This window comes from Triturus cristatus, chromosome 6, assembly GCF_964204655.1.
Source record: "Triturus cristatus chromosome 6, aTriCri1.1, whole genome shotgun sequence".
Lineage (NCBI taxonomy): Eukaryota > Metazoa > Chordata > Amphibia > Caudata > Salamandridae > Triturus > Triturus cristatus.
The window spans coordinates 1,085,854,516-1,085,868,098 of NC_140589.1; the positions used below are offsets into that span (position 1 = coordinate 1,085,854,516).

Genomic DNA, 13,583 nt, shown 5'->3' on the forward strand with positions numbered 1-13,583 from the left:
CCAGCCTCCCCGCGGGCCGGAGCGCTCCCACCAATGCAGCTGTGGTGTCAGCCTCAACCAATTGTGCAGTCCAGATCCCGCTATCGATCAGAGCCCAGCATCCAGCTGTGTGAATGCTACAACCTTGTGCCCTCGGTGGAAGTCGAGGACAGTGCCCCCAATGAGTGCAACGAGCCCTGAAGCAATGTAGATCTGCAAGTAGCCCGGAAACAACTTACTCGCAGCACCCAACTGTTCAAGGCTGATGTGCCAATGCAAGGGCTTACATTACATCAGGGGCAGGGTAAAGAACGATCTCCCGTCAGCGGTGGGCCAGTACCACACCCGCCTCACCTGGGTCAAGACGCCGAGGGGGACGTAGCACCACGAGCTGCAGCCTCATCCCCGGCACCCCAGCACGAGGGGGAGGGAAATGTGCCACCCCGGGTCCTCCTACCTTAACGGGTGCGCTCCCCCGTGAGTCACTCATCGGGCCTGTCCACCACAATCCAACGCAGCCCCGGGGTCAGTAGGGGCACAGTAGTCTCAGCCCCTCACAGTAGTCTCAGAAGTGAGTGGAATCACACTCTGGGCAGCCACCCCCTAGTACCAGTAATCACTGAGCATCCATTGTAATACGTCCACACCAGCAGGCTCCGGATGCAGGCAAGAGGGTCCTTCGCTCTGCGGTCCGAATCCAGCAAACTAACCGGCTCTGCGGGAGGACAGCCAACAACAGGCCCGAAACGCGATCTGGACAATGCAAACGCTCGCGCCCGGGCGCCCCTCCAATTCGCTGTTTCACTGGGGTAAGCCAGCCCCGACCTAGAGGCACCGCACCGCCTCCAGGCTTTCCTGACTCATGCCAGACATATCTCCAGGGTCACGAACGTTATCCTGCAGAGGGCCCCGCCCCATCAAGCAAACGGGCGGCCCGCCCGGGATTCACGCTCCCGTTCCGCTCACCACCCTGGTGTGGCCGCGAAACACCGACCGCACCAGACTGGCAGGCCGGTCACATAGCGCCGGAGACGGGTTGGAGCGACCCACTCTTCACCGGCCCCAAAGCTCCAAGCAGCGGCCGAAGGTATGAGAAGTTGGCCTGGTATATGCTGTCCACTAATTAAAGTGGGAACCTTACACCAGGCCAAACGACTCTTATAATGTATGAGGTCAAAGATACCCTCTATAGAGCTATCCTAGTGGCAGATGTGGAGAGCAGCCTTCAGGCTTAATCTTGAAGGAATGTAAAGCAGCTTGTTTTACCAGAATATCACCTTTAGCATTAATCAAATGAAAGGAGAACCACACAGTAGTTATAAAAATATGTATTTATTATATAACACTCTCTTAGTATCCTCTACACGAGGATACAACACGAAGTACACAATACTTTAGCAAAGAAATAGTTATAAGTAGCACAATACACAGTGGGCTCCAGGGGGAGACCAAACCATGTACTAAAATAGTTGTACAAGAACCACGACTGGAGTCGAGACAGTGTCTAGAACACGTAGAATCGCTAGGACCCCAAGGAACCACCCAATGTGAGTTGACAGGAACCTCACGGAGGACAGGTGCAGTGTGCTAACATGACCGCAGGCTCAGTACAATTCTATGAGGAAGTCGCGGTAAGAATTTTAAAGTTTAAGGACCCTTCTCGGTGGACTTCGAGGAAACCCTTTGGAACTTAGTTGGTTGCAGAGCCAACCCACCCGTGGGTACAGGAGTACCCGAGTTACCTATCCCAGAGGAGCAGGGTGCATAGGCCTGGAGTGGTGTCGGTAAGTAAGAAAGTGTCCGTAGAAATACTGTGACAGATTGTTACCTTTACTATGTCGTTTCAGAATATTTCCCATTGTAAGCAAGTAGAGACATCCACATTTAATGACTTCCTGAATACAGGGTGAGTGTCCCCGCCCCTCGATCTCCAGCGAGGGTGCTTATTTTAACTGCGTCTTTTCTTGGGATTGTCTCTACTTACATTCAACTTGTCAACCATTGTCTCCAATCATTAAGGATCATTGACACACTTTATCGTCTTTAATAATAATAATAATAATAATAAAACCATTTCTAGAGCGCCTGGTTACACTAACATAGTGTGTCCCCGCGCTAACAAATGCTGCTGCTCCCCTAAAAGACCAAAGTCCGGGACAAGCCCGGATCCAAATACGAAAAGAGGTTAGTTTTTACACGGAAATAGGTGGGTTTTCAATTTTAATCGGAATCTTGCTTCAGAAGGCTCCATACGAAGATTAGGAGGAAGCCTGTTCCAGTGTTTGCAGGCCAGGAACCTAAAGGAAGCGCCTCCAATCTTAGTCTTGCGAACACGGGGAAGTTGGAACAACATAGCTCCAGCAGATCTACGGTTGCGGATGGGACGATGGAGGGTGAGAAGGTTACGCAAATAGCCAGGGCCTTTACCCTGGGCTATGCGATGAGCAAAACAGAGAGCCTTGAACCTGATTCGCTCCTCAATGGGGAGCCAATGGAGTTCATGAAGTGCCTTTTTACCTGATGCTCTACGTGGGAGGTTTAACACCATACGTGCAGCAGCATTTTGTACGCACTGGAGTTGGTGAATACCTTTTTTGCTAAGGCCCAGAAGGAGAGCATTGCCATAGTCCAAATGAGGCGTGACTAAGGCATGGATGAGTGTTTTTCTAGCACTAATGGATAGTAATTCGAGGATTTTACGGAGAGTTTTAAGTATTCCAAAGCATTTGCCCGTGATTTTGCTAATCTGATGCTTAAAGGAAAACTCCGTATCCAGCATGATCCCCAGGTTTCTGACAGACTCCACCGGCTGAGGAGTTACCCCAAGTTCCGTAGGCCACCAGGCCTGTGACCAAGCGGAGGGGGATTTACCAACAACTAGAATTTCTGTTTTGTCGCCGTTAAGGCGCAAACAGTTGTTGTTCATCCACCCTGCCACGGAGAGCATACAGTTAGAAAAATTGGTGGCCGCATCTGACTGGTTGTGAGTGAGTTTGATTATTAATTGGGTGTCGTCAGCATATGTGACGATATCCACTCCAAAGGCTTCCACAATATGGGCCAAAGGCTCCATATAAAGATTGAACAACGTAGGGCTCAGACTGGAGCCCTGAGGAACTCCATGTCTGAGCTTTCTTTAACAACCACCAAACTTGGCATCTCATGATAAGGTAATTGTCCTTATTCCAACCACTTATCTTAATATGCCCCATTTGAACGATGCATTTTTCACTATATCCAAACGGGGGGATACTACATACTTGTTCATATATTTATTATCTTGTATATCATCAACTTGTATGAACTATAGAGTTTATGTACGTTTGTAATTCATTTGAATTATTCTAACCCTATTGTTGATTACATCCTTTACTATTCTTGATTCTCTCTTCCTCGTCATCTCCTCTTAGGCGCAAAATCTCTTGATTGAATCTATCATATAGCCTTCACTGGCTTTATTTTCTGTGACCACTTAACCAATGTATATATGTATATCTGTATTTTTGTAAATAATAGATAATGAGTAGGACTATACACATGTAAAACCCTCTTTGTGGTCATATTTTAAATGTTCATGTACATTGTAGGTCATTTTTTGTACTTTCATTAGTTTTTTAATTCTTTTTTAGGAAGTAAGAATACATGGCTACCTGATGAAGGCACACATGCCGAAACGAGCGTAGACTACATGACTATAATTAGCCATGCAAGACAATTATATTTGACATTTGTTGTCTTGGTTTCCTATCCCCTTCTCCTTTTGTTTATCAATTTCAATTGTATACGACATTAATTATACGAATTAGACTGTAAATGTATAAATAATTGTATCGAAGGACATTTATCCTAATGCGAAAAATGATATACAGTCTTTAAATACATGTACAAAGCTGTTGACCTGTCTTTATTTTTATTTAATAAAATTAAATAATTAAAAATGTATTTTCAAATGATATTGGTCCTTGGGTTATTACATGTGTCCCTAATTAATTAGTCCTCTCTAGATTCAGTTTCCTATATGTTTTTCACACAATCAGGAAGACCAATGACCCCACGAAGCTCGCTTCAGAAGGGTGGAATCATACCTCCCACACCGTTTACAGGTGTGGAGGTATGATTCCAAGGTGGGATACAAAACACAAAATGATTTGTTTCTGCCGTTCGAGATGGCCTTTACTGCTAGGTTATAATGCACCTCTACCCACATGTCTGGCTGAGTCACAGACAACCCGGGAGAATGGTCTCTGAAGGCTGCAGAGGGGCTGTGCTCATACAGGGGCACCCTCTCACGTAAAACCCAGCACCCGCCTTCAGGATTGTTATGGCCTGCTATAGGGGTGATTTAAAAGTTTTAAGTGTAGTGACTTATAGATATAGTGAACCTATTTCTAAAGTAAGTGGTGCATGCACCAGCTTACACAGGCTGCAAAGGCAGACCTGTAGTTCCATTTTGCATGGCCTCTCATGGGTGGCATAATACATGCTTCAGCCCATGGGAGGCCTCTGGAGTACCTATGCCCTGGGTAAAGGTGTACCATATACTAGGGACTTATAAGGGTCCCCAGTATCCAATCTGGAGTGTACCAAAGTACATGGCATAACATTCTAATGAGAAAGCAGATAGAGTGGGTCCTGATTAGCAGGATCCCAGTCAGACTAGTCAAAAACAGTGTAACATCAAGCAAAATGTGGGGGTAACCATAGGAAGCAGATCCTACTTTCCTACAGAAGGCACAAGGCGGCGGTTCCTCAGATCCGTCAGGGACTCTGCCTCTATGCGTTCGTCGGGGCCCATAGGCCGTCAAGGAAAGGGTGGGGGGGGGGGGGGGGGGAGACAGCCCAACGCGTCTGTCAGGCTCCAACACCAGATCTCCTCTCGGAGCGCAGGCCGCTGCAACCGCCCCGGCATCAGCTGCAATGCAGGCCTGGCCCAGCTCCTGGGCCTATGCAGGTCCGCGCTCATCTTCGTGGTGGCGGAGCTTTGTCAAGTGGGGGTCGGATCTTTCTGTGCACCGCCAGCCACCGATGCCGATATGGCAGTCGGGAACGGCAGTGGGTTCCGGATTCCAGGATATATGAAGGTGATCAAAGCGGGACGGCCGTGAGCTAACAAGCTCACGTCCTGTCAGCCATGATACTTGGCCACACCTGCCGCTTCTTGTTAAACTGATTTGACTGCTTGCAATAATGGTTTGCTATGGTTTCCCTCTTCTGCAGGATTCTGCGCGAGTCCCCTGGAGCTACTCTGCAGCACTGATTAATTTTCAGGGCTTTTATTGCTGTTCCTAAGCCGCTTGCCCGCCCGCCCCTCCCCTCTAGGCACTCAATCTCCTCTGTTCGCTGCCGTACTGGGTGCCGCACCAAAGGCTTCCAGCCGGCCCTTCCTCACGGTGGTTATGCCCTATACTTCCGTGCGCGGACTAAACTTTTTTTTGTTTTACCAGATCGCTGTTGCCCAGCATCACTCCCCTACACAGACATGGATACAGAGGGACTGGAGGCAGCCAGACTGAGGCGGGGGTGGTGCCAGCAGCTCTTTGTCTCTTCCCTTCCCTGCCCTCATGCACAAAGATTTCCATTATCCAATGTTTTAGGGAATGCGTGGGTTAAAGTGCAGTGTTTTCTTGGTTTGTAGTGTGGTACCCTTCATGCAGGACCTGCGCTGTTTTTGGATAACATATACTGTGGGTCTGGTGGCTGACTGACTGTGCACCCACGCCGAATGTGTGAAAAAAAGTGGTTTTTTTCAGCTAAAACTGAGGTTTGCAGGGGATTATGGGTAAGCAAACATTGGGGGATCCACGCAAGCCATACCACCCTGGAAGCCCTAGGTGTCTAGTTTTCAGAAATGTGTGGGTTGGGTAGGTTTCCCTAGATGGCCATTGAGCACGGGGCCAAAAACCCAGGTGACCCCCCTTGCAAAACCAGGTGGTTTTGAGATAGGCAATTTTGATGTCGCCTCACTACGTTTTGGGCCCTTGCCTGTTGCGGGTACTTGGGCCTCCCACACAAGTGAGGCACCATTTTTACCGGGAGACCTGGGGTAACGCTGGGTGGTGGGAAATTTGAGTGAGCCCGGTGATGCCACAACTTTCCCACACAAATATGTGTGAAAAAAGATTTTTTTCAAGTTAAAATTTAGTTTTGCAGGGAATTCTGGGTAAGTAAACGTTGGGGAATCCACGCAAAGCCATACCTCCCTGGAAGCCCCCGGTGTCTACTTTTCAAAAATGTGTGGGTTTGGTAGGTTTCCCTAGATGGCCGCCGAGCACAGGGCCAAAAACACAGGTGACCCCCCCCCTTGCAAAACCAGATCGTTTTGACATAATTAGTTCATTTCTACAGCGTGAGAATTTTGGCACAATATTGCAAGGAAAATGTGACAGACATTTTGAGGTTTGCAGGACATTGTGGATAAAATAACTTGTTGGAATTCACAAGAGACATCACCATGAACTCCCATGGGTTTACGATAATATCTACAGTTGGTAGGTTATTCTTAGATGGAATGTACACCTTGGCAGAGACTAAAAAGACAGATTCCTGCACAGCCATCTATTCCTCAAACACACACACATACTGGTTGGATTTGGCACGAGGGCGAGTAATGGTTCAGTATATAAAGTTTTATTAACAAGAGATTTCACAAAAAAGAAATGCACTGTCAATAATTAAATGGACAAAAAACCGAACCAGTGACTCGCAGGTTGTGAGCTGTAAAGTCACGGCAAGACACCAACCGCTTTACAGGCCATTCACACACCTTTCATACGTGATACACAATAGACCATTCACACCACCAGGCACAAAAACAACACATTACAACATTCACAAAAAGCGACAAGGTACACCCTGCTTCAGAAAGACAAATATTACTGCACAGCCATCTAATCCTGAAGAACACACACATACTGGTTGGAATTGGCACGAGGGCGAGTGATGGTTCAGTATATACAATTGTATTAGCGAGTGATTTCACAAAAATGAAATGCACTGTTAATAATTGAAAGTGCGAGAAACTGAACTATTGACTCACAGCTCGTGAGCTGTAAAGCCACGACAAGGCACCAACCTCATTACAGGCCATTCATACACCTTTCATACGTGTAACACATACAAAACCATTCACAATGCCAGCCACGGGCCCATCACATTACAACACTCACACCAGCAGACAGCGCCATTCAAGGGCCCATCACTTTCACACACCCACATTTCTGACACAGCAACCACACAAGCTGATGGATTGCGTGGAGTGGCACTCAGCTAGCAGTATGTGTTGTAACCACCAGTCAAGCACCAGTCCAGGCACACCGCCAGCCATGCACCAGTTCACGCACACCGCCAGCCAAGCGCCAGTCCACGCACACCGCCAGCCAAGCACCAGCCTACACACACCACCATCACGTTTAGGATTTTTTTTAGACAAAAATAAAAACACAAACAAATTGCAAATAGATACAAATCTATTAACACAAAATCTGAAACTAAATACATTGCACTAATGCCAACCTTGATACAGAATCACATTTTTTAAAGAATACAGACCAGGTAGTTCACTTTACCACTCATGGATGCTCCCAAAAATTATTTTGCGTGTGGTACGCTCTAAAACAAGCAGGGACACACAGCCCAAGGTTAGGAGGACACTCGGGGCAGTACATACAAGTCTCCTTCCACGTACCTCTTCGCCAACAGACTCTACATCTCCTAGTGGGAAAGTCTTTTGAGGATGTGGGAGGAATGAAATCAGGAAAGTGGCAATCTTTCAATCGAGCCACATCCTCCACCACTCCAACGCTAGAAACACTTGCCTGTTCCACAACAACAAGGCTGCCTATCACAGATTGCTGAAACTGAACAAAAGTCAACTTTGATGCAGGAGAATACTCCTTGAACACAACAAAAGCATTGAAAGTTGCTAATTTAAAGAGATGGATGGCCAACTTCTTATACCAAACGTAAGCCTTACGAATAGCAGTGTAAGGTTCCAACCTCTGATCTACTCTATCAACACCACCCATGTGCTTATTGTAGTCTAAAATGCACACAGGTTTGCGCACTTCAGAACTCTGAACCCAAACAGGCACTGGTCAAGTACTCTCATCATGGATGGTAGTCAGCATGTACACATCCTTCCTGTCCACAAATTTCACAGCTAGTAGTTCATCACTACGCAAGGAACTGCACTGTTCCCTCCGAAGTTTTCTGCAAACAAGCTCTTTTGGATAACCTTTACGGTTAAAGCGGATTGTGCCACAAGCAAAAGTGTCCACTTTGAACAATTCCTTAAACAAGTGCACAGCAGTGTAGAAGTTATCACGGTACAAATGGTGGCCTCTGTTAAATAGTCCTCTAGCAAGATCCCACACAATTTTCTCAGAAACTCCAAAAGTGGACGGACAACCAGGGGGGTAAATAGTGGAATCCCTACCAGTGTACACACGGAAATTAAAAACAAATCCTGTCCTACTCTCAGACAACATATACAGCTTAATTCCATAGCGTGCCCTCTTGCTAGGGATGTACTGCCTAAAAACCAAACGGCCCTTGAACAAGACCAAAGACTCATCAATAGATATTTATTTCCCTGGAGTATAGATCTCTGAAAATCGATAAAGAACAGGCCGAATCTTAAAAAGACGGTCACATTCAGGGTGATCTCGTGGCAACGCCAAAGAATTATCAACAAAATGCAGCATCCGTAGCAAAAGTAAATACCTATCACGAGTCATAACTGCAGGAAATATGGCCGTTGCCATCAAGGGACTGGTAGACCAATATGAAGCCATGGACGGCTTCCTTATCAAACCCATCAATAAAGTCAAACCCAAAAACTTCTTCATCTCTTTTTTTGTCACTGTTGTCCCTCAAAAACTGTTTAGCATACAAATTAGTCTGCTCAACAATCTCACCCAAAAATACATCATCCATAAACAACTGAAAAAACTGTATAGGCAAAAAATGTTCACAATCCACTCTACACCCTGCATCACCACTAAAGGCAGGCAACACCGGCTGCACCATGATCAACCCAGAGTCCAGCACTTCCAGTAGGAAGCCTAGCAGCCTCAGGCTGCAATCCAGATGCCTCTTGCACCATCAGCACAGCAGTATCCTCCTCTAAAACAGGCACTTCATCCGCACTGAGAGTAGCTTCATCTGCACTGAGAGTACCTTCATCATCCGATGATTCCATGTGGAGAGAAAACTCACTGCCTGAATCTTCCCTTCCCTCCTCTCCCTCAGACGCACTGTCAGTCTCATAATCCTGCTCAGAGGAAGATTCAAGAAGCATACCAACCACCTGCTGAGCACTCATTCTACGACTAGCCATACTGCTTACTAATAAAAGTAACTTGTTAAACAACTCAACAACAACAAACGCTTTGTAAAATAAGTAATAAACAAAATGCACCTTTATCAGAAATACCTATATACTCCAAAACGATACCACTCACTTGCAAGAAGCAGCTAAATTCACCACCACCTACTCTGCACAGACACAGTATGGATCAACAATATCCCACTAAAAAAAGAAAGAGAAAAGAAAATTACACAGAAGACAATGCAAAACACATCGCAAAGAATTCCATGCACAAAACAATAACTAAATAAGCTGCCATTGTGACACCACTTACAAACAAAAAAATGTATTCATACATGACAAAAATACACATTTGGAGAAAATGCAACAAAAATGTTTTTCTTACCAAAAAAATGCAACTGCGCAAAACTGCAGAACACCACTGTCGAAATCGCAAACAGGAATCAAAAGCTTTACACTAGAATAAAAAGGAGAAAAAAGATTACAATCAAAAATGCAAATAATGCACCAGTCCACACACAATCCACCAGCCAAGCTAAGGGGTAGGTGGGCCTAAGAGTATAAATAAAATATTCACCCCCGTAAAAAGGGAGCAACCCTTGCCCTTGAGGCCACTCCCAAACACAATTTTTTTTTTTTTTTTTTTTTAAACAAAACAGGTGTCTAGTGGCTTCTGCCCCCCCTTGAGGGCCGATGGGCCTAAAAACATACTGCTATTCTGCCACCCAAAGAGGGCAGAAATGACCACAATCATCCTCCGATAAAGGGGAGCGACCCATGTTCAAGGGGCCGCTCCCCAACATAAAAAAAAAAAAAAAAAAAAACAGGTGGCCTAGTGGCTCTACAAAAAAACAAATCAGCCGATCTGCCCCTCAGAGTGGCAGAAACGGCCAAATTAATGCTCACCAAATGGGAGCAACCTTTGCCCAAGGGGCCACGCCCCACAAAAAAAAAAATCACTGGTGGTCTAGTGGGCCCAATTTTTTTTTAAAACATGGCGATCTGGCCCCCTGCGGGGCAGACACAGCCACAAATATTGACCCCAAAGGAGTGTGACCCTTGTCCAAGGGGTCACTCTCCACAAATAACTCCCTGGTGGCCTAGTGGGCCCTACGTTAAACAAGCATTTGCAATGCAATCGGTCTCGCCTTTGGGACCTTATATGCACTTAGCTATGCAGCACATTAGCCTGCGCCCTGAAACATCTGCTGTTCTTTGACATGGAGAGAAAGCAAGCACCAAACTGCGTGACACGCCAAGTATTGGAACACACAGGGAGTAATATTGCCTTTCAGCGGGAAATGGTATGTTGGGAAATGGTATAGTCCAAAGCTCTGTTTTTAATATAAAATCTGGGCCTTCGGTGCTCATATCAGTGAAAATACAAGATTTAAAAAAAGGAATATGCTACTTACCAGTATGCATCTGTTCTTGGCATGTAGAGCTGCAGATCTACACACTTGTGCATAGATCGCCATCTGGTGTTGGGCCGGATGTTTGCAGTTTGTTTTTCCTCTTGGAAAGTCTTTGGAAGTCACGAGGTCGGTGACTCCTCCTTTGGATCGCATTGCGCATGGGCTTCGGCTCCATCCTCAGATTGTTTTTCGCCAGCAGGGAAAGATGGAGCGTAGTAATAACAGTGAAGATGCCCATGTGTGTGGTATCTAAATAAGATAAACTGGAAGAGATACAGGTAGCCGGGGAGGCGGGTGGGCGTGTGTAGATCTGCAGCTCTACATGCCAAGAACAGATGCATACTGGTAAGTAGCATATTCCGTTCGAGGCATATGAGCTGCAGATTACACACTTGTGCATAGATTTAAGACAATTCTGGAAGCTGGTAAAAGCCGCGGCTGGCCATCAAGAGGGGGAGATGAACTGCGTGGTAGAGGAGGCAGTGTGGGAGAATTATTTGAAAGATCTGTATGACCCCAGGAGGGATTTAGATGTAGTAGAGCCCCAAACCTGGCATGAGCTAATGGAAGAATTAAGACCTGACTTCACAGAAGAGAATGTAAAAAACACAATTACCAAGCTGAAACTAACACGAGCAGCAGGACCAGATAATCTCCCTGCAGTTATAATAAAGTCCCAGCTGGAGTGGTGGGTGAGATTTTTCCATTGTATGTTCTCGGTCATTCTAGAGGCAGGGAAAACTCCTAAAAATTGGAAGGGAGCCGTAATAAGACCAGTCCATAAAAAAGGTAATTTAAATGAACCTCAAAATTATAGGTTGATCAATTTGTTAGATATCGGGGAAAAAGTTCTCGAAAATTATTTTAAATAGACTAAAGGACTGGGCGGAAGAACTATCGATTGTGCCAGTCGAACAAGGGGGCTTTAAGGAAGGCCATTCCACGGTTGACCACTGCTTTGCCCTGTGGGCAATAGCCTGTAAGTCAATAGAACAAAATGGTAAATTATGTTGCTGTTTCGTCGACTTTAGAGCAGCATTCGACTCAGTTGATCGGAATTCCCTGTGGCAGGCCTTAGAAAATAAAAACATCCCCGCAGGTCTATTGGCAGTAATAAAAGAGCTGCATTGTGGTAACTGGGCACAAATAATTAAAGATACAGAAGGATCATTAACGCCCCAAATAGCAATAAAGAATGGATTGAGACAGGGATGCGTGTTGGCCCCGCTGCTGTTTGCTTTATTTTTAGCAGATTTACCAACCACCCTAGAAATTGTAAATAGTGCAAGCCCGAGAATGGATGGAAATAAGGTGCCCTGCCTATTATATGCAGATGACCTGGTGATCCTGGATCAAACCGAAATAGGCCTGCAAAGAAAACTTAATGTTTTTAAAGAATATTGCAAAGGGAAATTTTTAACTGTAAATATGGATAAGACAAAAATTTTATGCTTTGGGAAAAAAGATATTAAATTTAAATGGTTTTTAGGTGATTTGAAATTGAAAATTGTAAACGAATACCGCTATCTCGGGATGTGGTTTGATAGGTCCTTAAAATGGCATATACACTTAGAAGCTCAGAAAGCGAAGGCTTTCTCATCGATCTGTGGATTGAAAAAATGTAATAGGGAATATGGGGATATGTCCCATAGACCCGTGCTTAAAGCCTTTGAAGCAATGGTACCCCCACAAATGCTCTATGGGGCCGAGGTCCTTTGTTTAAATGGCAAAGAGGACTGGGATCGAGAGGAAGGAAAGTGTCTGAAAACACGGTTGTCTTTGCCCCTCTCATCGATGGTACAGGCTATACGAATCGAGATAGGTAGTATTGCCTGGAGCGTGCAGTCACAAGCGTCTCTAATTAGATTTTGGAAACATTTAGATACAGAGACAAACCAAAAAGTAGCCCTATGGTGTAGGAAAGAGATCCAATCAAGTAGCTTGAAATGGCCTAAGAAATCAAGGAAGAAAATATTATTGGCCTGCGAGAATATAAAAGTGGAAATTGACCAAGTTTCCCTGCATGTAGATTTTACAAAAAATGGACCCAGAAAGCATAGTCTGGAAGTATCTAGACGAGTAGATAGGGAATATTTGACCAAGAAAAAGTCTGTGCAATATATGAGGGTCGCATGGTCAAATGAAAATTGGTTCCCCTACTTGGATATTTTACCAAACCATTGGTATAGACAGGAGATCTTAAGAATGAGAATTGGTATAAATCCATGGTTGGTAAATGAAGAACAAAAAATAAAAATGCTGCTTGAAGATGGTAGATGTAAGTGCACAGTGGGAACAAAAGGTGACATAATGCACATTCTTTTGGATTGTGCAACAGTAGTAGAGCAGCGTAAACGATACCTTCGCCCAATTTTGTTGAAATATGATATAAGGCGACGGGCACAGGGGATGGAGCTACTCGTTGAAATGCCAAACCTTGAGATAGCAATTGCATTGGGGAAATATTTGAGGGCAATTAAAGTTTTCCCCAATGAGAAGTAGGCGAATCTGAAATAAATTTTAAAAAAAAATAATAATTTTTTTTAAACTCTTTTAAAAAAATTGAATTGTACTTTTAAGAGAGTTTTAAAATTTATATAATTCTTATAGAGTCATGTCCCTGATTGTGGAAGGTAATTATGTGTACCCCACCTCTGATAAACCGTTACCCCTGGTATTAATTGTTGCTGAGCTGAGAAAGTATATACATTGTTTTTTAATTGTTTTTATTTAATATTGTTTGTAGAACTGTGTAGAATTGTTTAGAGACCAAGGTCTAAATAAACATTCCTTTCACTGACTGACTGAGAAAGCAAGCACCAAACTGCGTGACACGCCAAGTATTGGAACACACGGGGAGA

General features: G+C 44.9%; 1 protein-coding gene across 3 annotated transcripts in view; it reads right to left on the minus strand.

Moving 5' to 3' along the window:
* Nucleotides 1-13,583, minus strand: part of OSGEP (O-sialoglycoprotein endopeptidase) — an 871,251-nt gene that overhangs the window by 612,313 nt on the left and 245,355 nt on the right. For 2 of the 3 annotated variants that reach the window (XM_085611965.1, XM_085611967.1), the window contains exon 5: nt 9,693-9,764. The exons of the other annotated variant lie outside the window; for it this stretch is intronic. In XM_085611965.1, coding sequence (XP_085468091.1) covers nt 9,693-9,764 — 72 coding nt within the window. The remainder of the gene's footprint in view (nt 1-9,692; nt 9,765-13,583) is intronic. 3 annotated transcript variants of the gene reach the window in all.